Raw genomic sequence first — 25,340 nt, forward strand, 5'->3', positions numbered from 1 at the left:
TTAAGCTAAATACTAAACTAGCTTAGTTGACAGTTCAAACTGGAGCAGAACCTTTTAACTTAGATCGGGACGGCCCCTCCCAAACCTGGACTTCAGAGTCAAAGCAGCTCAGGGCACAGGCGGATCCGTGCTGGGATGTGTGTGTTCTTGGCTTCACGGTATCCACACAGTGGGTGCTGTCTTGGGAAGGGAGCAGAGATATGCTTTTAAATATACGGAGTTGAGGGCTTGGGGGGTGGGCGAGGGCTTTACTCGGTCACCGCGGTGTGATGAGTGATTGAAGGCTGCAGGCTTGTTCACGGAGCTGTGCGCTTACTTCCCAGCCCCTTCCTCCCCTGGAAGCTGACGTGCTTCTAACATCATAGTCTGGAGGGCCCGGGTGGGCATCTCAAGGCGGCTGTGTGGTGCTGCTCCCCCGTAGCTCCTCCTCAGCGTTCCTTTAACCCCGTGTCTGCCCTCTTGGCTGCTGCTCTGGGCCCAGGGCCGTGGAGGGTGGGAATGAGGAAGGGAAGGGCAGTTGTAGAAGGAACGGATGTTTCCTAAGCATGGACCCCGCCTGGTAGCGCTCACCACGCTCCCGTGGGCTCCTGATTGGTCAGGCTGACGCAGCTCGCCAGGGGCACTTGGTGGGCACGGGCCACAGTACAGCAGGGCCTCCACTCCATGGCCTGAGTCTGCGCCCACTTGGCAGAGGGCTGCTTGCCCTGCCATGAGTCCCCCAGGCATCCGGAGGCCTGTGGCCGTGGAGCAGCCTGTCCAGGGAGGAGTGTAAAGATCGATCGGTATGGCTCCTTTTTCCTTTTAAAAAAAGTTTTTAGAAAAACTTTTCTAGTTTCACAAATATCAGGAATTGAAAATGATACTGGGTGATATTAAGTTCCTCGAAACAGATTTCTGCAGGAGGCTTGGGGCCTCCTTGACGCCCCTCAGGAGCTGGTCCTCAGCCTGCCTGGGCGACGTGCATCTGCGCCCTGCCGCCCGCTCGTGTCCGTGCGGAGAGGACACTGGTCCCACCATGCTGGACGGTCCACACGGGGCGCGGGCCTGGGGAGACACTGACAGGCTCAGAGCTGAGGTCCGCACGAGAGATTTGGGGTCTGTGTCAGACTTGGGGGAGGAGGGTTGGTGAGTCCCTGGCGTCGTCCCACCTTGTCACTAATTTATCTGCTTTGTTCTTCCAGAAGGAGTCTGCTGAGGGCGAGGGTCATGGACTGTATCACCTCCACGGCTATCCTGCCCCTGCTGCTGGGCTGCGTGGGCGTCTTCGGCCTCTGCAAGCTGCTGCGGTGGCTGCGCACGGGCGCCTGCGTCCAGAACGCTGTGGTGGTCATCACCGGCGCCACGTCGGGCCTGGGCCGAGGTGGGTGGTTGGGCAGTGCCGGGCGGGGGGCAGTGGCGTGGGTGCAGACACGCGAGGCGGGCCGGCAGCTGGGCGGCAAGGGCGGCACTGCCCTTGGTCCAGATGGAGACGGAGAGCTTAAGCGCAGGGAGAGACGGCCCTGACCTTCAGCACCGGGGCCGGAGGCGGAAGCCAGGGAGGGGGCCGCATGTGCACGTGGGGCAGCCTCAGCGCCAGTCGGTGTGGAAACAGGCACTTGTATGTGGAGACTTTCAAAAATGGACACTAACTTAGGGCCAAACAAAACGTTCCTTATCCCGAGTTCAGCGAGCATCCCAGGTTTACGGCTTTGGTGTAACCTCCAGCTTGCCGTCCCCTCATGGGGCCGTGCCTCCAGCCGTGCCCTGGCACCTTGGCAGGTGGGGACAGGAGCAGTGAGGCCTCAGCTGTTCCTCAGCCGGGTTCTCCAGTTGAGCTCAGATCTAACCTAGTGGCCACGTGGAGCTGCTGCGTCCCAGGCCCACCCCACGGGCCTGTGCCAACCGTGGCAGTGTACCAGGGCAGGTGCGGGTGTATCAGCTTCCGCACATGCTCTGCACCACCCCCGCACGCCCCCCACGCTCACGCTCAGTTCCATGGAACGAGGCCGAGAGGCGTCCTGAGTTGGGGTACACCCAGCGCTCCTGCGTCTCCTGGCCGGTGAGAGTACAGCCAGTGTGGCCCAGGGCCACGTGCTGGCCCCTAGGCCAGGTGCTGGAACAGACGGATGTGAGGCAGGGTCCCTTCCCTCTGGGAGCCCGTGGTCTGTGCAGAGAGGAAGGACTTCTCTCCGTGTGTTGCCCTTTCAGGACGGGTGTTCCCAGCGGGCTGGCAGGGGAGGCACCTAGGTGCGTGCTGGCTTGGGCTTATCTCCTGAGTCCTCACAGCTGATGCTCAGAGAAGGTGTGACTTGCCCTGTGACTTGTAGGCAGGAGCGCGGAGCCAGGAATCAAGCCCTCGTCTTGTCTCCCCGGGGGAGGGGGCAGGGTGGCCGTGAGCAGTAGGGTCATGCAGGGGCTGCTGGCACTTGAGATCTGCGGGAACACAGAGGAACAGACGGGGAGTGGCGGCAGGCTGCCAGGGGACCTGGGCAGAGAGCGGGGAGCAGGGTCCGGGCGTGCACCAGCGTGGCGTTCAGGTGAGTTCTTGGGGTGACCCAGGGTCTGCCATCAGATCTCCAGGCCCCAAGCCATAGCCGGCCTCTGACCTTACTCAGCTGCTAAATATAGGGTGTCAGCAGCCGCTGCTCCACCACAGAGAGAAGCATTTTTTTTAACGTCCTTGAAGTGTGTCTGGGGTTGGCTGTGAGGGAAAGGCACACTGCGGCGCCGACACGCACACGCGTGACGGAGGTGCTGTTCTCTCTCCATCCGCGCTTCCTCCTGTGACACCAGGGCCGGGAAGGGGATGGAAGACACAAAGCCCACTTGTCTGTGTGCGTCCGTGCTCTTTCCACCATCTCCTAGATTCCATCGGAGGGCCAGGAGGGCGTGTATCCCTCCCCCTCTGGCTGTCTCAGTACAGACACCCCTCAGCGACCGCCCAGGAGGCGTGGGGAGGAGACCCCGGCCACCCTCATGGCTCTGCCCAGCCTGTCGGCCGCTCTGGAGGCCTGGGTGGCGTGCTGAGTGTTCGGACAGCTCTCGTGTCTCTCCTGCCTTGTCTCCTGGCTTGTCCTTGTGGACTGGCAGGACACTGGGTGAAGGGACACGTCTCGGCCCCGAGGCCATGAGCCTACTGGACTTATAAGCCAGTAGTGCTGGTGGCCTGGGGACCGGCTGACAGCCCAAGATAAATGTATTCCTTTTTCTCTCCACCCTCTTGCCTCTATATCACCTTTTTCAAGAAATGAAAATGGAATTTTCTCAGCCTGTTGGCATTTATGTCATTCTCTACACGAACTTTAATTTCCTCCCTTGGCTTTCCTTGGGAAGCAAAGCTTAAGCAGAATGCGGGTGACCAGTTTCCAGAGCTGTTCAGACACTTGTGTGTCCCCCACCTTGGATCTTGGTGGCACCTCACTGAATGTCCATCGTGGTGGCCAGGCTGGGACAAAATGGGGTGAGGAAGCCAGCAGGGCTTCGGGAGTGATAGGAAACGGGCCTCAGGAGTGCCTGCCCCCAGCCCCACCCCCAAGGAGGCTCTGCAGGGCAGGTGGGATGGGGGCCGTGACCCAAGCAGACCCTGGGGCCAGAGCGGGGGCTGTGGCTCCGTCTGGGTTTGTGCCCTCGGTCAGGGTGAGCTTCAAAGGAGACAACACCGCACGCCTGGAAGTGCACCGGTTTAGTTGACTTGAACCTCCTTCCAGAAAGCTCCACCTGGGTGAGGCTGGGAGGTGCTGGCCCCAGGATAGCAAGTGAAGGTGCAGGAGGCGCCGCGTCTGGAAAGAAGGCTTTGCTGCCAGGGAGCCTCCTCCCTCCTTCCCTGAGGGACGCTGGCATTCTCCCCGCTTCGCTTTCGCTTTCGCAGCGTGGGTGGGGGAAGGACCCCACCTGGACCCCCGAGCCTCCGGCCTTCCTGGATCCCTGACCCTCCAGTGGGCTCTTGGGGCCGGCCTTGCCCTCCTAGCAGCCCGTGGCACCAAGACTCCGCTTGAGCACCCGGCCCCCGAGACTCAGTCTGGGCCCTGGGGGTGGCCGCATGGTCAGCTGGGGCCGCGGGGGCTGCACACACCTGCTCTTGGGCACACCTGCTCTTGAGGGAGACCTCAAGAGCCTCTAGTGAGGACAGACTATGCCCCCTTAAGCCCCACGTTTCCATTCGCACTAACAGTCATTCTTTAGAACATTTTAAGAAGGCAGCTTAGAAGCACGACGCAGCGCTTGTGCAGTGCTTTCTCTCTTCGCGGTGCTGGCCTGGCCGCTGTAACCCGCTCAGTCCTAGCGCTGCTGACCTGCACCTACAGAAGAGGAAAGTGGGGACAAAGAGGTCGAAACTTCCCACATCACAGGGCCAGTCAGGGTTGGGAGTCTGAGTTGGACACAGGAAGTCTCACCCGTGTCCGTCCTCTTGACTGCAGGGCTGTGCTGCTCTCCGTGGGCTGTGAGCCTCGGGGCACTAAGCACTCGGCTGTGTTTGGGGGCAGGGCGAGAGGACCTCAGCCCCTGCTTCCTCCCTCTCCCTGCCCCTCCCGTAGTGGCCTTGGGATTCACATGTGACCCTGGCTGGCCTAGTCCTAGTAATGCTGCCCCCACCAGGGCTGATCTGGTCCCTCCCAAGGATTTGGACACCAGAGCTTGGAGGGAACGGGCCAAGGGCACCCTTGTCTGGCCGGGGAGTGGTGTCCACGGGAACGCTGCGCTGTCTGCAGCCCGCCCCCATCTGGTGGAGAGGCCAGGCTGGGAATGAAGTGGGGAAGGGACCTGCTAGCATTCAGAGAGCTTGATTCCTACTGCCCAGGACCCTGGGCCACCAGCACTCCTGTCCTTCCCATCTGAACCATTCAGCTCCTTCCCTTAATCCTTGAGCTACCCTGGAATCCTGATAAATCCTCTTATTGCTTTGCCCCGGGTGACTTGAGTCTCTTTTCCTGCCACCAAAGAATATTGACTAAGAGAGGTGCCCAGATAGTTCTGGACGCCCCCGCCATGGCCTTCGTCAGTTGTCACCTGGATGCTGTAGTGACTCAGAGGAACCCCCAGCAGGAGGGAACTTTTTAAAATGATGCCACCCTTGGACTTCCCTGGTGGCGCAGAATCCTGCTGCTGCAGGGGACACACGTTCAGGCCCTGGTCTGGGAAGATCCCACATGCTGCAGAGCAACCAAGCCCGAGAGCCACAACTACTAGAGCCCATGCTCCACACCAAGAGAAGCCACCACCATGAGAAGTCCGTGCACCGCAGCGAAGAGTAGCCCCCCCTTGCCACAACTACAGAAAGCCCGCGCGCAGCAACAAAGACCCAACGCAGCAAAAAAAAAAAAAAATGATGCCACCCTTAATGCCACCCTGCTGCGTGGGCGCTCGGCATGCTTTAGCTCTTTAACCTCCTCGCGAGGCTGTCAGCCTCCCCACGTTCTGTCCCCGTTGCGTGTGTCCACGAGCCCTCGGGCCTGTGTACTCTCGGGAGGAAGAACCTGCAGGCTTCCGGCCTCGGGGGAGCCTCTCCGCCCCTTCTCACCAGAGTCCTGTGTCCCCCGTGCGTCCACAGAACCACAGAAGCAGCCCCGGCAGGTGTGTGCCTGCTGCGTTGAGGCAACGGCATCCCCGAGCTGGCGCCGCCTGCCCGTCGGGCACATCCCTTGCCTCACTGAGCTCCTCGCCATGAAAGTGGGGAGATACTGCTCGCAGGGTGGATCAGAGCTAAAGGTTATGCTGGAAAGTTCTGAGCCTGGTACCTAACAGCCTGTCCCCTAGCTGCTGCCTTCCTCCTGCCTGTGGACGTCTGTCACAGCCCCGGACGTTGGCTCCGCAGTGGTGACAGCAGAGCTCCCTGTGCCGGGTCCCTAACCCTGCCCCACGGACTTCCACAGCGGGCCGGTGCCGATGGCTGCGGAAGAAGTAGCCCTGTGGTCTGGGGCTGGGGAGCTGGGAGCTGGGAGCTGAGCTGACGGTGAAGGCCTGGGCCTCCCCAGCTGCCACACTGCTTTCTTCTTCCTCTAGAATGTGCCAGAGTTTTCCATGCTGCCGGTGCTAAGCTGGTGCTCTGTGGCCGGAACGCCGAGGCCCTGGAGGAGCTCACCCGAGAACTTGCTGCTTCCCTGGCTACCGAGGTGAGCCCAGGGGTGGTTTTCGTGGGGAAGAGGGGCAGCCGCGGTCGGCCAGCTGGGCTCAAATCCACCACTTGAGCAGCGCCGCGAGTTTAGGGAGGCCCCTCTGAGTGCCGTCTTCCTCCCCCATGTCTCCGCTAATACCTATTCACCTCTTGGCGGTGGTAGCCGGGAGACTGGCGGTGACTTTTTTTTTTTTTTTTTTTTTTTTTGCGGTACGCGGGCCTCTCACTGTTGTGGCCCCTCCCATTGCGGAGCACAGGCTCCAGACGTGCAGGCCCAGCAGCCATGGCTCACGGGCCCAGCCGCTCCACGGCATGTGGGATCCTCCCGGACCGGGGCACGAACCCGTGTCCCCTGCATCGGCAGGCGGACTCCCAACCACTGCGCCACCAGGGAAGCCCTGGCGGTGACTTTTGACACTTTAAGATGACACTTAACATTTCCTTTCCAGTTGAGGTGCCTTTTATCCTTTTTCTTGTCTAACTGCTCCGATCAGAACAACAAGCTATGCTGAATAGCTGCAGTGAAAGCAGACATCCTTGTCTTGTTCTGGAGCACAGAGGAACACTTTCAGTCTTACACCACTGGACATGATGTTAGTTGTAAGTTTTTCATAAATACCTTGGGGAATTTCCCCCGTTCCTAGTTTTCTGAGAGTTTTTATCATGAAAGGGTGTTGGATTATGTCAGATCTCTTTTCTGCGTCAATTGAGATGCTTACGTGGTCCTTCCCCCTTCGTTCTGTTAATGTGGTGGGTTATACTGATTGATTTCCTTACGGTAAACTACCCTTGCATTTGCTAGGATAAATTTAGCCTGTTCATGATGAATAATCCTTTTAATATGCTGTTGAATTTGATTTGTTAGCATCGGTACTCATAAAGGATTTTGGTCTGTAATTTTCTTGTGGTGTCTTTATCTGGCCTTGGTATCAGAGTAATGCTGGCCTCACAGAATGAATCAGTAAGTGTTCTCTCCTCTTCGGGTTTTTTTTGTTTTCTAAATATTTATTTATTTGGCTGCGCCAGATCTTAGTTGTGTAATGCGGGATCTTTTGTTGCATTGCGCGGGCTCCAGAGCGTGCAGGCTTAGTTGCTCTGTGGCATGTGGGATCTTAGTTCCCTGACTAGGGATCAGACCCGCGTCCCCTGCACTGGAAGGCGGATTCTTAACCACTGCACCACCAGAGAAGTCCCTCCTCTTCAGTTTTTTGGAAGAGTATAAGTATTGGTGTTAATTGTTCTTTAAAATTTGATAAAATTCACCAGTGAATTTGGTTCAGGATATTTTCTGTTGGGAGGTTTTAGGTTACTGATTCAATTTCTACCTGTCACATGTCTGCTGAGATTTTCTGTTTCTTCTTGACTCAGTTTAGGTAATTTGTGTGTTTCCAGGAATTTGTCCATTTCTTCTAGGTTATCTAATTTGTTGGCATACAGTTGTTCATAGTATTCTTTTATAATCTTTTTTATCTATGTAAGGTCCCACTTTCAGTTCTAATTTTAGTTATTTGCATCTTTTCTTTTTTCTTTGGTCTAGCTAATGGTTTCTCAATTTTGTTGATCTTTTCAGAACACCAACTTGTGATTTCATTCATTTTCTTTGTTTTCTATTCTCTCTCTATATATGTTTGTTTTTAAATTATTTATTTATTTATTTGGCTGTGCCGAGTCTTTAGTTGAGGCACTCGGGATCTTTATTGCCGTGTGTGGAATCTTTAGTTGCAGCATGTGGGATCTAGTTCCCTGACCAGGGATCGAACCTGGGCCCCCTGCATTGGGAGTGTGGAGTCTTAACCACTGGACCACCAGGGAAGTCCCCTGTATTTTGTTTATCTTCTTTCTAATCTGCTTTCCCTCCTCTGCTAGCTCTGAGTTTAGTTTGCTCTATTTCCCTAAGATGCAAAGATATGTTAAAGATATGTTATTGATTTGAGGTTCTTCCCCCCACCCCCGGCCATACTGCATGGCATGTGGGATCTTAGCTCCCCAACTAGGGATCGAACCTGCACCCCCTGCACTGGAGGCACAGTCTTAACCACTGTACTGCCAGGGAAATCCCCTTCTTTTTTAATATAGTCGTTTATAGTTATAAGTTTCCCTCTTAGCATAGCCTTCACTGCATCCTGTAAGTTTTGGTATGTTATGTTTCCATTTTCATTTTGTTCTAAATATTCTCTAATGTCCCTTGTGATTTCTTTTTTGAGTCAGTGGTTGTTTAATGTCCCCTTGTCTCCAGTTTGCATGGTGTTATTGGTTTCTAGCTTCATCACTCTGTGGTTGCAGAAGATAACTTTTATGATGTTTATCTTTTAAAATCTGTTGAGACTTGTTTGCGACCTAACATGTGGTCTGTCCTGGAGAATGTTCCATGTGTGCTTGTGAAGAGTATGTATTACACTGTTGATGGGTGGAGCGTTCTAAATATGACTGTTAGGTCCAATTTGTTTATAGTGTTGTTCAGGTCATCTATTTCCTAATTGATTTGTCTGGTTGTTCTATCCATTATTGAAAGTGGGGTATTGAAATATCAAAATATTATTGTAGAACTGTCTGTTTCTCCCTTCAGTTCTGTTGATTTTTGCTTCCTATATTTTGAGGGTCTGTTATTAGGTACATAAGTGTTTATAACTGTTATACCTTCTTGTTGTAATGTACCTTTTAACATTGTTATATAATGTCCTTCTTTGTCTCTTGTAACCTTTTTTGATTTAAAGTATTTTTTTGTCTGATATTAGTTTAGGCACCCTAGCTCTCTATTTGGTTACTATTTAAATAGACTATCTCTTTTCATCCTTTTCCTGTCAACATGTCTTTGGATCTAAAGTTAGTCTCTTAAAGACAGCATAGAGGGGGCTTCCCTGGTGGCGCAGTGGTTGAGAGTCCGCCTGCCGATGCAGGGGACACGGGTTCGTGCCCCAGTCTGGGAGGATCCCACATGCCACGGAGCGGCTGGGCCCATGGGCCATGGCTGCTGAGCCTGCGCGTCCAGAGCCTGTGCTCTGCCACGGGAGAGGCCACAGCGGTGAGAGGCCCACGTACCGCAAAAAGAAAAAAAAAAATGTTTTGTGAATGAAGAATGAAACTGATTTGGCCTGAGAAGGATAGCAGCTCTGTGACGTAGGACAGTGCAGCGCCAGGCTGGCACAGGGCAGCAAGGGGAGCCATGCTTCCATCATACGTGACCCCTGCCCCATGGCATTTACAGTCAGTTAAGGAGAAAGGCTGCCCAAGTCAGGTATGAGCAGGGTTGGCAGGCTCCTCCAGGTCACATCCTTCAGAGAAGTGTTGTGACCTGTCCCTTCACGGCCAGGCCCTCCCAGCACCGAGAAGCAGGGCCTGTGGCTCCCATGCCCGTTGCTCTGAAGCTACGTTTGGCTTCTGTCATTCTTGCCCAGGTGCAGACTCACAAGCCTTGCACGGTGACCTTCGACCTCACAGACCCTGGGGCCATAGTGGGAGCCGCCGCGGAGATCCTGCAGTGCTTTGGCTATGTGGATGTGCTCATCAACAACGCTGGGGTCAGCTACCGCGGCACCATTGTGGATACCAGCCTGGACGTGGACAAGAGAGTCATGGAGACAAACTACTTTGGTCCAGTTGCTCTGACGAAAGGTAACGGTTGTGGGTGAAAAGGAAGATGAGCACAGGCACGTCGGCATTCTTTGTATTTCCCTTGGTTCCTTCTTCCTAGACCTGGCCTGTCCCATCCGTTTGACCCTGGAGTCAGTAGTGTCCTTACATCCTGGGTGTTGGCTTTTCTGGGCTTTTATTTGCATTTTCTTCCACTGCTTTATGGTCTTACATCGAGATGTTCTCCTCAGCAACAGCCTCATCTGCACAGTGATGTCTTTCCACTGTGTCTGCACACCTACAGAGTGGGGCATTCTGACGTCCAGCCACGGTTCTCACTCCAGGGAGAGGCCCTCCCTCCCCTCCTGGGCGCAGGGGCTAAGAGTTCCAGTAAACAGTCCCCCCCACGACTCTCAGCATGAGCTGCAGCAACCTCTGCCCTCTCCCCACAGCGCTCCTGCCCTCTATGATCAGAAGGCACAAGGGCCACATTGTCGCCATCAGCAGTATCCAGGGCAAAATCAGCGTTCCTTTCCGATCTGCATGTGAGTACTTCCTTCTCCTCCCCACGTTTCCTTTATTGTTTTCTCCCTGTTATAAAAACAACACGTTTACTGTCCAGAACTCAGACGTTAGAGAAGCACTCAGCACAGAACGTGCAGGGGCGTCATCAGCGTGTGCTCCTGAGCAGAGGCCTGAGCTCAGCCCCAGCTCTGCTCCTCGTGCCACGTGCGACCTCGTGCCGTGGCCCCCGTGCTGTGCCTCCCGAGTGTCGGCCCACAGGTGCTGCCCCGCCACCACTTAACCGCATGTGCCTCCAGAATTCTTCTACATGGGATCAAATGTGCAAAACTGGGGTTTTGTGGTTCGCTTATTCCATTTGGCAGTGTATCTTTCTGCATCAGCACATATGGGTTTACCTAGTTCCTTTAAGTGGATATGCAGTCATTAATCGAATGGATGTGGCATAATTTCCTTAGTAGTTTTCGTGACACATGAGGATTTGCGTCCCTTCAGTCGGTGACTGGTAGCAGTGATGTGCTGTGCACAGCATCCTTCAGTATTTTTATCTCTGGGCACTCATGGGAGCGTTTCAGTAAGATTAGTTCTGAAAAGTGGACATAGGACCAAAAAATTAACGCTGCCAGCTTGACTTCAGTTCCGACTCTCACTCCCTGCATGAATGGCTTCGCCAGAATGTTGAGACTGCGCCATCACAAGCACCAGCAAGCAGATTCTACTTTTGTTAAAAGATCTGAAAGATGATTTCACAAACTGTCCTGGGAACTGCATTCTTTGCTCCACCGTCTGCAAGGAAATGCTCAGCTGTAATAGTCTCCCCCTCTCCAGAAGCTCAACGTAGCCACGGGAAGGGAGGGGAGGGGCGAAGCCGCCTCCACACCGTGAAAGCACGGCCACGCACACCCAGCTGGACAACTGGGAACCATCTGTCAGCCCGAACGCAGCGCAGCCATCCTTCTGGTGCTGGCTGTGTGTCTGGGTCAGCTGTGGGACTCGTCTGAGCCCACACTGCCCCCTCATGTCATCCGACAGGCTCCATGGCCGTGCTCAAGACAACGTGAGACACCCGCCATATCCGTGCTTGTTTCTGGGGCGGTTATTTCCCTTTGCCAGTTCTCTGTCTCACTTCGCTGGCACAGGACAGCCTCCTGAGGAATAGATATGCAGGCATCACATGTGACAGAGCAGATGAGGCAATAATAGGGAAAAGGATATGCAGGGTAAAGGAGTTCTTTGCAAAGTGTTCCTGTACTGAATTATTTCCAAACTTCACTTGGATTTAGTGCCACTGAGTTTTGTCCTCCCCTTGGCTGTGACTGCGTAGGTCACACTTGGTTGTTCTGGGTGCTTTATAACCACCAGGCCAGACAAGGCGGCGCCTCCTGGGCACGTCGGCCAACCCAACGGGCAGCAGTCTCCCCACTCGTGAAGTGTGGGTGGCTTCGTGTACCTCTCGGGGCTGCTGTGAGGCCGAGTGGGAGGATCCAGGATGTGTGTAGAGCACGTGGAGCCCTGGGGACCACAGTCACGGCGTTTAGGTTAGCACAGCCTGGCCGAGGACCTACATACAGCCCAAGAGCCGTGGAGACCGGGGGTCAGGGAGGCCCCCAGGTGGCTCAATCCTCTCGGGCCTCGGCCTGGGCCGTGCCTCTGGAATCATGGCTGGTAGGAGCGTGTCTCTAGCCACCCACCCGCAGAGCGTTCGTTCGGCCAGGCCGTTCCTCCAGAGTCTCTGCAGAGTCTGGACGCTGCTGGGCTGCTCACAGGACCTACAGTTAGGTGGCTGATGGATGCCCTTTCCTCAGGCTCGAACGTGTGGACTCCAAATCTGGAAACCGTCAGTGGAGATGCCGTTTCCCAGGAGTGCCATCGTAGGGTTCCTCTGTCCCCTCAGAGCACCTGACGCCGTGCAGAGAGGCTGTTGCTGGGGAGCGGAGGGGGCCCGGACAGCTCTTCCAGATGAAAGGCCATCCTGTGGAAGCTGTCAGACAAAAGACGTGAGAAGGCCAGCTGTGGGGTTGTACACACGCTCCTGCACGTGCAGGGAGCCTCCCTGGATGCACTGTTGCAGTGTGGCCTGTGACCACGAGGGGCACGGCAGCCGCCCCGTCTGTCCCCCGCTGGAGAGAGCTACGTGCAGGAATGACACGGAAACAGGCACAGCGTGAGGCCATGTCCGCACAAATAGGACTTCTGTGTCGCACCCCGTGTAGGTACCTGGTTGATGTGAGAAATGAATGCTGAGAAACCGGCAGCTTGGCTCCCTCTGGGGAACTGTACTGGAAGGCACGAGGAGGACTTTCACTTGGTTACTTTATTTCCTCCTGAACTATTTGAATATTTTACCCAGTAGGCATTTTTTTTTAAAAAAAAAACTTTTAATTTAGATTAATTTCACACTTAAACCTTGCAGGAACAGTACAAAGAACACCCATGCACCCTTCCTACGCATTCCCAGTGGTTCACATTTGACCATGTGCGCTGTGTAATGTTGTGTGTGAGCGTACCTGTATGTCAGTGTATCGTGTACAGTGTTTTCCCTGAACCACACGAGAGCAGGAGACCTGACACCCCCGCGCCTGTCCAGGGCCCAGACTGGGTGCCTCTGACTCAGGGAACGAATGCGTCCCCACCCCTCACTCACCTGCCTCTCTGGCCACTGACCTTTGCAGACGCGGCCTCCAAACACGCGACCCAGGCCTTCTTCGACTGTCTGCGGGCCGAGGTGGAGCAGCATGACATCGAGGTGACCGTCGTCAGCCCCGGATACATCCACACCAACCTCTCCCTCAACGCTGTCACGGCTGACGGGTCCAAGTATGGAGGTTAGGCCCTGGTGTCGCTTTTCTTCTATGCAAAGCCACCTGATGATTCTGTGGTCGTTTTCATGTTCTTTCAGAAAATAAGTTTAAAACTAAACCACTTGACACGTGGGCGTTGGTCGTATATACTGACGACTGACCTCACTCGGCATGAACCCGAGCTCAGTGAGTCTCTCGTTTCATTTCAGTGATGGACGAGACCACGGCCCAGGGCCGAAACCCCTCGCAGGTGGCCCGAGATGTGCTGGCTGCCGTGGGGAAGAAAAAGAAGGATGTGGTCCTGGCCGATGTGGCGCCTTCCCTGGCTGTTTACCTGCGGACTCTGGCTCCCAGGCTCTTCTTCAGCCTCATGGCCTCCCGGGCCAGGAAGGAGCGGAAACCCAAGCATTGCTAGTGCCTGTCCGGGCAGGTGGCGCGGCAGCACCGCTGCTCCACAGGGACAGGTGTGTTTGTGTGGACTGTACTGGATTCTTGCCTCATGGGGAGGAGGGGGAGGGAGTCACGCCTCTCCCGCAGACCCCCAGCCTGTCCTGCTGGAGGAGGACAGGCTTCCTCCGGGGGGAGGGGTAAAATGCAGCTGGATCTAAACTCTGGGACTGAAGTAAAGGGTTGAGCTGTGGAGCTGTGATCCCCGAGGGCAGGCAGAGAACCACACCTCCTTTGAATTTGGGTCTTGAGATCAGAAGACATCCTGTCATCTGACCCAGTTCTTGTATTTGACTCACCTAGCGCTGGGGGCAGAGCCCATCCCTGGGGCTCGGGGAAAAGGCTGCTGCCGCCTTAACACTGTTCACAGGGTCCCCCAGCATCTTGTTTAGCGCAGCCAACAATCAGCATGTGACTGGCTTCTCGACGTGTCCCATCGTTCAGTGTGCTGGAGCCGCCCATCCACACCTGGCTTGTTTCTGGTGACAGCTTCTGCTCAGCTGCCCCAAGGTGGCCACAGCTTGTCCGTCTCCAGCTGCCTCACCCATGAATCTGATCTGCAGGCAGATCACAGGCTCCCTTTCCAAATCTGGTCTGTTTATTACAGAAACACCTCCCAGTCCCACCCAACAGGCTCGGGAGGGTGGTGGGCACTGCACGGTCAAGACAGGTCTGTTTAGGATCACTGCCAGTTTACCCTTGTTCCAGACCATTTGCCACCCAGCACCCAACTGAGGGACCAGCATTTCCAGGCCCCGTGGAATTAAGTCAAAGTTTCTCACTCTTCTAAAATCTCTGGCTCTCCCCCTATGAACAGATGGCCCCATCACCCCCATACACCCTTTTGACACCTTCCCTGCACCCCTTGTTACTCTCTGGTGTCTGATCTTCCTGAGGGATCCTTTAAAACTACGTGAACATCAGTCTGGTTGCTGCTTAGAAAAGTGCCCTTTAGGGATGACCGAGCAGAGCCTCGGGCCAGCATGGCCCCCTTTTCTGTGGAGCACGAAGGGGGCAGCAGGTTGAACTCAGGACACATCAGGACAGCTTCAGTGCTTTAAAAAAAAATACAGATGTTAGTTTGTGTTCTCCTAAATCAGAATCTGGACAAGAAGTCCCAGGCCCCAGCTCGTCAGGTGAGCCCAATGGAGACCCAGTGACTGCCAGGCCTCGCCACCTACCTGTCCTGCCACACCTCTGAGCGGCACTGAGCTGCGCTGCCTTGGACCAAGGCCAAGGCGAGCGAGGCGTGACGCTGCTCTGGGAGGGGCTGGGCCTGCGCTACAGGTGGTGCCCCTCCTGCCGCCTGCATGCTCCCACCAGGACCATCACGGACAGAGCAGACACCTGGAGATGAAATTCTTATAATTTTAATGGTCAATAGCTTCTGGTTGGCTCTGGATGGTACAGCTAAACAACATACTTAACGACCCCCCAAGCGCGTTCATATCCCCTCAGTAGCGTTGCTTCCATCACATCCTGCTGCCTGGTCGGCCTTCCACAGCCTCAGGCCCCCGTGGGTTATGGGAATCCACATCTTAGTGTGATGAGCTGAAAAAACCCCTGGTACACTTGTGATCTGTTATTTCTTTAAAATAACAAACGTGCAGCCAGATGCCTTCCCGGGCTCCATTCTGCCACCTCGCTGCCGGGCTGCCTGCTCCCCTTACTCTGCCCTGATCATACGGCGCAGAGCTCGTAAATCTTCTTTACACAGTACACCAGGGCCGCCAGTGCTATCGTGTTGTGCAGTCTCTTTCTGTGCAAGTCGTCCTTCCGGACCAGCACCACCGGGGTGGAGGAGGTGAGTGTGTGCAGGGGCAGTCGGGACAGTTTGTAGGCGTCGTACTCCACCTGGTACTTGCAGCAGGGGTCGAACTGCCAGGAGATGCCGTAGAGGGTGCAGCAGGCCAGGCTCAGCACGCCCGCAGGCAGGGAGATATAGTGGGAGTAATCCAGGGGCAGCGCCAGCGGGGTGAAGAGGCAGGCAGTACCCGCCAGCACGGTGGTCTTGTGCAGGCAGTTGCCCACAGTGATCCAGCGGGCTGTCTCGTCACCGATGCGGGTGGGCTCGATCACGATGTACTTGTACTGGGCTTCCAGGGCCTGCTCCAGCTCGTACTCAAACTGGTCTTGGGCATTCTCCCCGTTGTAGATCTCATGCACGATGTAACAGTCTGTGGCCGCCAGGCTCACCCTTAGGAGGAAGGAGTGGGGAAAAGAAGAGCTGGTTGGAGGCAGCTGCTCTGCGGAGGTGCCGTCCCCAGAGTGGGGGCCCCTGCCCTGCGCACACCAGGCGGCCGCCGGGAGCGGGGCTCAGAGCTGCCTGGTCAGCGGCTGCACAAGGGGCCGCACGCATAGGTACCAGGGAAGGCTTGTGAAGCGAGGTCACCCCAGAACCTCTGGCATTTCCTTCCAAGAGGAAAGCTGTTATGCATTCAAGGCAGCGGAGACCGGACTGCTGGGCAAACTCCTGGGAGGAAAGAGATGCAAGGCAGAGCCGGCCACTGGTGCCCCTCCTTTTGTGCTCCCAGGGGGATTTTTTGGGGGGCCGTGCTGCATGGCATGTGGGATCTTAGCTCCCCAACCAGGCATCGAACCCGCGCCCCCTGCATCTGAAGCGTGGAGTCTTAGCCACTGCACCGCCAAGGAAGTCCCCCTCCCCATTTGGTTTTAACTCAGAAAGGAGACAAGCTCCCAGGCAGGACCCAGCACCTTACAAGGCACCTTAGCAGACAAGCAAAGCTAAGAGGCAGGGCCTCCGGCGGGAGCAGCTCTGGCACAGAGATTCCCTTTGTGTTCTCAAGTTCATCAGCCAAGACAGGCACAGGGAGAGAAGCACGGGAAAAGGGAGGGTCTGTGCCACCCCGCTGACTGTCAAGAGTGAGGCCAGGGGACGATGCCTCCCTGTCGGCGTCCAAGGTGAGCTTTCTGGCCACAGAGTCCCTCTGGAACGCTCAGAGCAAGGCGCGGGTGTCAAGGCCGGGATTAGAGAACGTTCTTGCCCAAACCCTAACCTGAGTGCAGTGACAAAACAGGCCCAACAAGGAAGCACCAGTTGAAGCCCCAGCGTCCAAACAGACTGCTCCATCTCGGGGACACGTCGGTGAGCAGACCCCACCCTCACCTGGCGCTCACCCAGGCCTTCCTGTCTGCCCTGCCCTCACGCTGGCGCCCACCCCAGGGGAGGGCTACTGGTTCCTCCCACAGCGTGCTGGGCGAGCCCATCTCCACAGGTTGGTGGCTGTGCCTACAAGTCCCTCCAGGCTGCTGGCTCTGGCCTGATGGCACGGGAGCAACTATCTGGACACGGGCAGTCAGCACTGCACAGCTGAGGGTGTGTGGATGGGGCGCTCACCCGCCAAGGCCGCCTGGAGCCCCAAGTCTTACGGTGGGCCGGTCACCCCACTCCTGTCCGTCACCGCCAACCAGTGACCAGCCTTCCACAGCGCGGAGAACCCTCCCCGGCGCCTTCCAGCACAGCAGGCTCAGGAGCCAGCCAGCCCAGCGGGCACACTGCCCTGGGCTCACCACCAGTTCTGCTTTAGAGGCCAAACCTGCTTTACCTGCTCAGGAAAGGATGGACCGTGACACACACACAAGCAGATTTCCAGGACTCCAGTGTGCAGGGAAGGGAAGCAGCACAAGGTCCAAAACACCCAGACCCACCAGGAGGCGCCCCCTTTGTCAGAGGACCCACCCTGCGGTCAGCACGCACCCACAGCCCCACCTGCGGGGCGGCGGGGGCGGGGAACCCTCTGCCCTGCAAATGTAGTTTCAAAGGCTGCCTGGACCACCAGATTCAGTCCTGCAGTTGACAGGGACTGTTGCTTCTCAAGCCAGGTGGCTGAGGACTCAAAAGTGAGCCATGGCCACCACTGCCCAGCTACCCCAGCGCCCACTGCATGTGGCCTGCTTTGTTTCTGGGTCAAAAGTAACCCAATTAAGGAAAGAACCCAGTCAGAAGTTTGCCTTGAACCATCTCAGAGCACCACCAGCCAACCCCCAACTTGAACCCTGTACACAAAAGCAGATTAAAAAAACCCAACAACTGATAGCTAATTGGGATCCTTTGAGTCCTGGGCTTCCTAAGCGACTATATTTTTGCATTTTGTTGCAGGTGTGAAGTGACCAGCAAGAGAGCATAGTAAAAAGGGTTCACGCTGAAAAATAAAACTGAGAGCGCACCGATAATGGAAAGGTCTTTAAAGTGAAAAAGTCAAGTACAGTACAGTGTTTGTAGCCTGTGATCTTCAGTGCCTTTCTGAGAAAGTGTACATGCTTTTAGATGCACAGATGTTTCTGGGCTGATATACAAAGACCCAAAAGTTACAACTGTCTCTGAGGGGAATGGAGGGGCTCCAGAAAGAAAAGGGGCTCCTTCCTACCAAATGACTTTAGAACCCTTTGAATTTGGAAGGTTCCATGGAGCTTACAGGAAGGAACTGGCCTGCACAGAAGAGCACAGCCTGCCGGGCCACAGGGGCTGCTGCAGGCGCTGCCTTGGGTCAGGGTCATGGGCTCTCCCTGGGGGCTTGTGAACCTGCCTCCAGCTGGGGTCAGTCTCCTCCTCTCCTCGTCAGAATCGGCTCCAGCAGCACCCAGGAAATAGTCCTCAAAGGAATCCTGGGGAACCTGGCAGCCACCACGAAGAGCCCACAGAACAAACCTCATTTTGCCAGCACAGTATCTGGCCCTGGGGATCCCACGCCATCTGGAAGCCGGTCTTGAAGGAACCTGGGATTACAGGAGCCTCACACATGGGACCCACAAAGTCTGGAGACAGTTCCAAAAGTCAGGGGTGCACAAGAATGTTCAAAGCAGCACTCTGGTGAGAGCAGAAGACTCGAGAGCAGAGAAAGAGACCGTGACTCGGCCAAGGGAGGGAAAGCCGTGGAGGCACAGCCGCCCAGTCCCTCCCGACCCTGAAGGAGAAGTGGGCGCACCACACCCGTGAACCCCTCCCCCCCACACACACGGTTCAGAAGCATGCAGAACCAAGCACGTGTTGTCACGCAGACGATGGAGGATAAGGTGGCTGCTGCCTGCGCTCGGGAGGGAAGTGTGGGCCAGGGAGATGCTAGCACTTGGTTTATTAATTTTTTTGTAAATTATGGTAAAATACACATAACACAGAATTACTATCTGTAAATTCTGTGTTATGCGTCCAGTTATGTGTCCAGTTCGGTAAGGTTAAGTACACTTAGACACTGTTGGGCAACCAATCTCCAGAACTTTTTTGTCTTAACAAAACTAAAACTCTGTCCCCATTAAACCACAACTCCCACCCCACCCCACCCCACCCTTCTACATTCTGTCTCTATGAATTTGGCTGCTCAGGGAGGGACCTCATGTAAGTGGAGTCACACAGTATCTTTTTTTGTGGCTGGCTTCTTTCACTTAGCATAATGTCCTCAGGGTTCATCCAGGTTGTAGCAAGTGTCAATCTCCTTCCTTTTTAACGCTGAGTAATATTCCCTGTGTGTATAGACCACGTTTCGTTATCCATCCATCCATCGATAGGTTGCTTCCACCTTCTAGCTATTGTGAACGATGCTGCTGTGAACACGGGTGTAAAAATATCTGTTTTAGTCCCTGCTTTTAATTATTTTGGATATATACCCAGAAGTGGGATTGCTGGATCATGTGGTAGTTCTATTTTTAATTTTTTGAGGAACCGCCACACTTTCCCACAGTGGCTGTACTAATATACATTCCCACCAACACTGCACAAGGGTTCCCTTTTCTCCACATCCTTGCCAACACTTTTGTTTTCTGTTTTTTCCATACTAGCCATCCTAGTGGTATGAGGTGGCATCTCATGGTGGCTTTGACTTGTGCTTCCTGAATGACAGCTTTATTGTGATAGATTCACCCACTTAAACTGCACAAGTCAGTGGCTCGACACTTTGAGTTGTGCAACCAACACCACGATCAATTTTAGAACATCTTCCTCACCTCAAAAAGTAACCCCGTCACTCCCCATTCTCCCCTGACCTCTGTCCCTGGCAATCACCAACCTACTTTCTGCATCACGTGGCACGCGGGCTTTGGAGCTGATTCCTTCATTTAGCCTCGTGTTCCCAAGGTCGTACATATGGTAGCAAGTTTATAACTTTTCATATGGTAAAGACATACTTTTGTCTTTAACATATAATTTTTAAAATTCCAAGACAAAATACCCAGTGGGAAGCATCAAAGATGCTCTGCATAAAAAAAGGCCAATACTGGTTTTCTCTGGATGGTGGCCCAACAGGCAACTTTTAAATTTTAGTTTTCTGTATTTTTCAAAAACAAAAAATAAACGTGTTTCTTTTATAATGGGAAAATTAATTATAAATTTTTTCATAAAAAGAAAAATCCTGTCCAATAGCTCTGTATCCCTTGGGGTGGAAGAAACCAGACAGGGTAGGCCCTCCCAGCCGAGGAGAGGGGGCCCCCCTCCTGCTCCAGTGGGCACTGGCCCTGCAACCCATCACCTTTTCTGGTCATGCTGGAACCAGAAGAACCGACCCAAACACCTGCTTTAAGACCCCTTCCTGGAGCGGCCCTGGGCTCACAGTCTCAGCTCAAAGAGAGGAGGAGGTGATGCCAAGCTCCTCGAGGGCACTGACTGTTTTCATCGCAGTCTGCTCTGCTCCGCCCCACCCCACCCTGGGCCTGAATGTGACAGGTTCCCAACAGACTTAGAGGAAGCACGTTTGAAAGGACTGACAGGAGATGAAAAACAATTAACAGTAATTAAGAGCACCTGTGGCTGAAAATAAATTAGGTCCATGCATCAGGTTGCTTTCCACCCAATAAGCACAGGGTCACGTGACCAGCTGTGACATGCCGCGTGGTGCCACCCCTGCATCCCTGGTCTAGGGAAACCCACTTTTAGCAAACCCCACATCACTTCCTTGGGAGCCAAGGAAAGCAGTAAACTCCTATGCTGTGGATTCAAAGGCCAGTTAGGACTGAAAGGCACAGGCTTGTAGCTCCAAATACTGAGGATGTTTCCAAACTGGCACCTGACGTTCTCCTTGTTTCAGAAGAAGCCACGTGCCAGGGAACAGGCTCCCCGTGGTGCTCCAGGGACCGGGCAGCTCTGCTTTGGGGACAAGACCATGGCGCACCAAGAGTGGGAGCCGAGAGGCCTTGGATTCCGGTTCCTCTCAGTCACTCACTGGCTTTGTGTCCAAGGACAAGCCCCCTTGCTGCTCTGAGCCAGCTTCCCTCATGTCACACGGTGCAAAGGCCCCAGCACGCAGAGTGAAGATGGGGTGAGATGGGATGGGCCGGGCATGCAAACAAGGTGACAGCTGCAAAGCGCCACCCAGTGTAAGGCCCAAGCACTGTTTAAACTTAAGTAAAATTGAGTGAAATTTGAAATCCAGTTCCTGGGCTTCCCTGGTGGCGCAGTGGTTGAGAATCTGCCTGCCAATGCAGGGGACATGGGTTCAAGCCCTGGTCTGGGAAGATCCCATATGCCGCGGAGCAACTAGGCCGGTGAGCCACAACTACTGAGCCTGCGCGTCTGAGCCTGCGCGTCTGGAGCTCGTGCTCTGCAACGAGAGAGGCCGCAACAGTGAGAGGCCGTGACAGAGGCCCGCGCACCGCGATGAAGAGTGGCCCTCGCTCGCCGCAACTAGAGAAAGCCCTCGCACAGAAACGAAGACCCAACACAGCCAAAAAAAAAAAAAAACTCAGTTCCTCAGACACACTAGCCACATTTCCAATGCTTGACAGCTGCAAGTGACCAAAGGCTGCCCTAGTGGACAGCCCTGAGTGGAACTGCCAAGACTGCCCAGGAGCCAGTGCAGAGAGGCCAGGTTCAGGACACAAGACCACCCTCCCTCCTTCAGAAAGGCCTGAAGGACTGAACCATAGAGGCACGAGTTATTGCCGTTGGAACCCCGACGGCTTGAACGAATCAAGGCAAATGGAGATTCACCCCAGAGGATGAACCCCAGCAGACCCTAACCTACAACATCCAACTTCCAGGATCAGAACCTTCTGGCAGCCAGCGGAGCGGGACCCACACCCTCAGGCCTGCACACCGCGGACCTGGGTGCAGATGCTGTACTGGCACGACTCATACAGACCAGGAGGAAAGAAACTAGAGAGAAAGAAAATCTCCACATCCCCTGGAGGTCCTCGGCTCTAAAGGAAATGACCAGGTCAGAATGAGGGGAACGTCGCCCTGGGAATGTTAGCCACCTGCCCACGTGGCTCGTGGTCCACCTGTTCTGGGAACTAAACCCTCCACCAGCCACAGGCAGAACCACATCCATCCAGTTCAAAGATTACAGCAAAGCTGTCAAAGAGGAGGGCCCAGTCCCCGGGAATAAAGTGTAGCACAAAAGACGTGGAAGTAATCCCACAGAACTGGCTACCTAGAAATGCTGGAGCAGCACCTGCATAAGCCGGGGAGGGGAAAGGCCACAAAAAGTGGTTTCACCCTAAAACCTGAGCATTCAGTGCAGCACGCCCGGCCCTCTGAACACTGCAGGCCTTTAAACAGCACTGCTGCCTCACGTCATGATCGGAATCGGATCCCATGCATCCTCACGGGCTGCACTCACATTCAACAGTCACAGAGAACCAGGGACACTCGGGGGCCCTTCAGGAGGAGGACAGGCAGCCCACATGGGACGGAGGGGGGACTCTGTGAGCTGGCCCAGGTTGGCACCAAGCGGCAGAACACACAGATACCTGCACCGCGCCTTCCCAGATGGGCAAGTTTATCTCAAAGAGGCCGACAGGACAAGTTGCAATCTGTTTGCTGTGCTTGCTGCCAGTGTGCAGAGTTTTGGACAAGAATTCAGGTTACAGCTCAGGGTCTGATGTTCTTCATTACAAACACTGTGGGTTCCCTAGATCTAATGGACTGAAGAGACAAATCAACATGCAAGCGCTCTCATTTTGCTGTTTCCACCCCTCTCCTATTTTGGTCTAGACCAGCGCTGACCTTTCTGTTCTCTATCTGCGCTGTGCAGTATATTAGCCACGAGCCATGTGTTGCTACCAAGCACTTGAAATGTGAATAGTGTGACTGAGGAGCTGAATTTTTCACTTTATTTAATTTTAATTAATTTAAATTTAATTGCTGCAAGTGACTAGTGGGCACTGAATTAACACAGCTCTAGACTCAAGAACCAGGTAAAGCAAGGATTCACACACTATGGAGTCTAAACTGGACCGTCATGAGCACACAGCAGACAACAGTAACTCCTGCGGAAGGTCTGGCGCCAAGCAGGGCCTTCGAATACAATGCAGGCTTCAGAGTTTGCAGCCACAGGGAAATCTGGAAAGTCTGCCCAAAGCGTTGCTCTGCTCCAACCGATGCCCCAAACTAGACGACGTTTCCTTGGGTGTCAGCATAAAGCAGATTCCAACCAAGTGTGTGCAGCTACTCGGGAAAGTGGTCTTACAGTGTGGAGCTGAAATCTGAGTCAGCACAAACGTGACATGGAACAAAGTCATTTAAGAGCACCATAATCAGCCTACTTTGGTCACAGGAGCCACTAGGTATGCTTGGGCCTCAATCTATGGTGTGGGCAATCAATTAATCCAGCCTGCCCCACCAGGAAGTCTTCCCACCCACTGAGCAGGAATGGAGGTGTGCCCAGGCTAGGTTTCCATCCCCTACTCAGCTTGGAGGATCTCAGGGAAACAGCCCAGGCAAACAGTCCTCCCAAAGAGCCCAGCTAGGGCCTCATGGCAGAGGCAAACAAAGGGGTACCCACAGCCACTCCATGTTATCTGGAAGGATGACAGATGGTGTCCCCCAAACCACAAAACCAGACGCCCCATCCCTGGCTGACACACGACATATGCATGTGCAAGCAGAGCCTGCCGTTCAGGCCAAAGGGTGCAACCTGAACACCTAAGGAGACCAGGCAGGTAACTGCAATGAGTCAAGCTGTCAGGTGAGGAATAATGAGCACCTGCCTTGACCAAAAAGAGCCAACACGCAGCTTTTCAAGCGGAGTTTTATGTGAAATATTCCCATTTATAACCATTGGCAACTAACTTAAATTCTCTTAAAAACTGAGGATCACAGTCAAGGACTAGTTTCAGACTTTGGGATCCTGGTTTGCAAACTCAGTTTCGAATTAACACTTGTCTTAAACCAAAGAGAAAAAAAAAAAAAACCCGATATCCAATTTCTTAGATCAGTAAAAGCGTAACTTTTGCTGGCACGGCCCCTGTGTGGTGCCTGGGGCGTCCTCATTTGGCCCTTTCTGTTGTTTTTATCCAGTAAGAAGGAATGCTTCTCTCTCTGCAACTGAGTCTTCTAAACCAGTTATTTCCTATTACTAAAGGATTAATGTTTGCATTAAAGATCTTGAAAACCTTTGCTAGTTTTTAAGGCCATCTGGAAACCATCGAGATCGCTTCTTTAACTTTTTATGGTCTGATCTAAGAAATAACCAGGTGGGAGGTGGAAAAACAAAAATACTTGCTGGCCATTCACTGCTGCTTCTCCAAGAAGAGGAAGTGCAGCAGGGACAAGGCTGGATAATTCCGAGCTCGAGAATAAAACGCAAGCTGGAGGGGTCTATCAGCACAGCTAACCCAAGAGGAAGGTGACCACAATGAGTACGTGATGCAATCAAAGAAAGAGAATAACGCAGAACAGTCGAGAGAAAAAGAGAGCGGGGCGGGAGGGGAGGAAGGGGGAAGAGAAAAGAAAGAGAACTTTTCTGTTCAACAATCCTCACCAAAAAAACCCCCAACAAACCCGGAGATACTACTGACCTATATCTACCGCACCAGCCCACTCGTGACAGAATGGTCAGGACAGTGCAAACCGGATGACTCCACGAATACACATCCTTTCCCAAACTTCTGGGGCCTGAACAGGTTCTAGTGGCTTCTACTAGCTGAAACTGTTTTCCAGAAGCAAAAACTGTAAATTCAACACGAAACACGAAAACAACGACTCCAATCTTATCTTCTAGAAATGAGTCCTTCAAATAGAGATCTACCTTGTGAGAAACAAGCTCCCGACTCCCTACTCACGCACCGTTCGTTAGGAAAGGTCGCTGCAAAGGACTTCCACGGCAGGGGCGCTCGCGGAGACGCCTCCAAAGTCCCAAGGATCACCCCCGGGGGAAGCGGCCGGCTCCCCGCCCGGAGTCACAGCGCGGAACGCTGAGGCCCCTCGGTGACCGTGCGAACCTCCCCGCCCGCCCCGCACCGACCCGCGCTGGGAAGGCTTCCCCTTCCTCCTCCGTCCCCGGAGCCACTCCTCGCTACGGCTGAGAGGACCACGCGCGCGACCAGGCGGCCGGGGTCTCCGCGCCGCTCGGCCCGCGGCATTCAGGCGGGTACCGCCGCGGCCCGGCCGTGCCCAGCCCGCCATCGCCCCTTCCTGAGCCCTCCGCGGAGGCCGCGGAGGCCAGGACCGGGACCCCGCGCGCCCAGCGGCGGACCGGGACGAGCCGCGGGGCGGAGGCGGGGACGGCGCTGCAGCCTGAGGAGCCCCGCCGGCTTCCAGCCCCGAGCCGCCCGCAGGGAGCAGCCCGCGCCTCACCTCTCTCGGGCGGCGGCGCCGCCGCCGCCGCCACCCGGGCCAAGACGCCTCCTTCCCCACGCGGCCATCTTGGAGACTCCCCGCTCGCGAACGCCTCACGCTGGACGGCCTCGCGACACCGCGCGGGCGGGAGGGAGTTGTAGTCCGGCCGCCGCCCCGGACGGCGCGCCGGCTGGGGATAGGGCCCCGCGGGACTATAAGGTCCACAATACACTGCGCGCCGGAAGCCCACCCCGAGGCCGCCTGGGAAACGCGGGCCCAGACAGGAGGAGCTGAGGGCCCACTTCCGGACTAGCCGCCGCTAGGCCTCCTGCGTTTCGAGAGCTTCGACCGCCGAGGTCACCGAGGGGCCACTCTCGCTCATCCCCCAAATTCTCGGGAGGCG

General features: G+C 54.9%; 2 protein-coding genes across 7 annotated transcripts in view; one reads left to right on the forward strand and one right to left on the reverse strand.

Annotated features, from left to right (window-relative positions):
• Nucleotides 1-20,454, forward strand: part of DHRS7B (dehydrogenase/reductase 7B) — a 37,567-nt gene extending 17,113 nt beyond the window's left edge. For 3 of the 6 annotated variants that reach the window (XM_081218777.1, XM_081218780.1, XM_081218779.1), the window contains 6 exons: nt 1,182-1,360; nt 5,980-6,089; nt 9,487-9,703; nt 10,114-10,206; nt 12,856-13,008; nt 13,194-13,858. In XM_081218777.1, coding sequence (XP_081074903.1) covers nt 1,182-1,360; nt 5,980-6,089; nt 9,487-9,703; nt 10,114-10,206; nt 12,856-13,008; nt 13,194-13,399 — 958 coding nt within the window. In that variant the 3' untranslated portion in view covers nt 13,400-13,858. Of the gene's footprint in view, nt 1-1,181; nt 1,361-5,979; nt 6,090-9,486; nt 9,704-10,113; nt 10,207-12,855; nt 13,009-13,193; nt 13,859-17,551 lie in introns of those variants that run through there. The other 3 variants (XM_081218778.1, XM_081218781.1, XM_081218782.1) reach the window with 3 other exon arrangements.
• TMEM11 (transmembrane protein 11) lies at nt 14,786-25,122 on the reverse strand. The gene is made up of 2 exons (XM_081218783.1): nt 24,956-25,122; nt 14,786-15,628 (listed from the first exon to the last, which is right to left on the reverse strand). Exons 1-2 carry the CDS (start codon nt 25,021-25,023, stop codon nt 15,112-15,114), a joined length of 585 nt encoding a protein of 194 aa, XP_081074909.1. The 5' UTR covers nt 25,024-25,122; the 3' UTR covers nt 14,786-15,111.
• Nucleotides 25,123-25,340: the final 218 nt, after the last annotated feature.

This window comes from Mesoplodon bidens, assembly GCF_964165515.1.
Source record: "Mesoplodon bidens genome assembly, chromosome: 19".
Lineage (NCBI taxonomy): Eukaryota > Metazoa > Chordata > Mammalia > Artiodactyla > Ziphiidae > Mesoplodon > Mesoplodon bidens.

What these genes read in the sequence shown, in the direction of transcription:
- TMEM11 (XM_081218783.1), bottom strand. Translation starts at nt 25,023, where the DNA reads ATGGCCGCGTGGGGAAGGAGGCGTCTTGGCCCGGGTGGCGGCGGCGGC. An exon ending in GGCGCCGCCGCCCGAGAGAG is followed by an intron (nt 15,629 to 24,955) that starts GTGAGGCGCGGG and finishes CTTCCTCCTAAG; the next exon opens with GGTGAGCCTGGCGGCCACAG.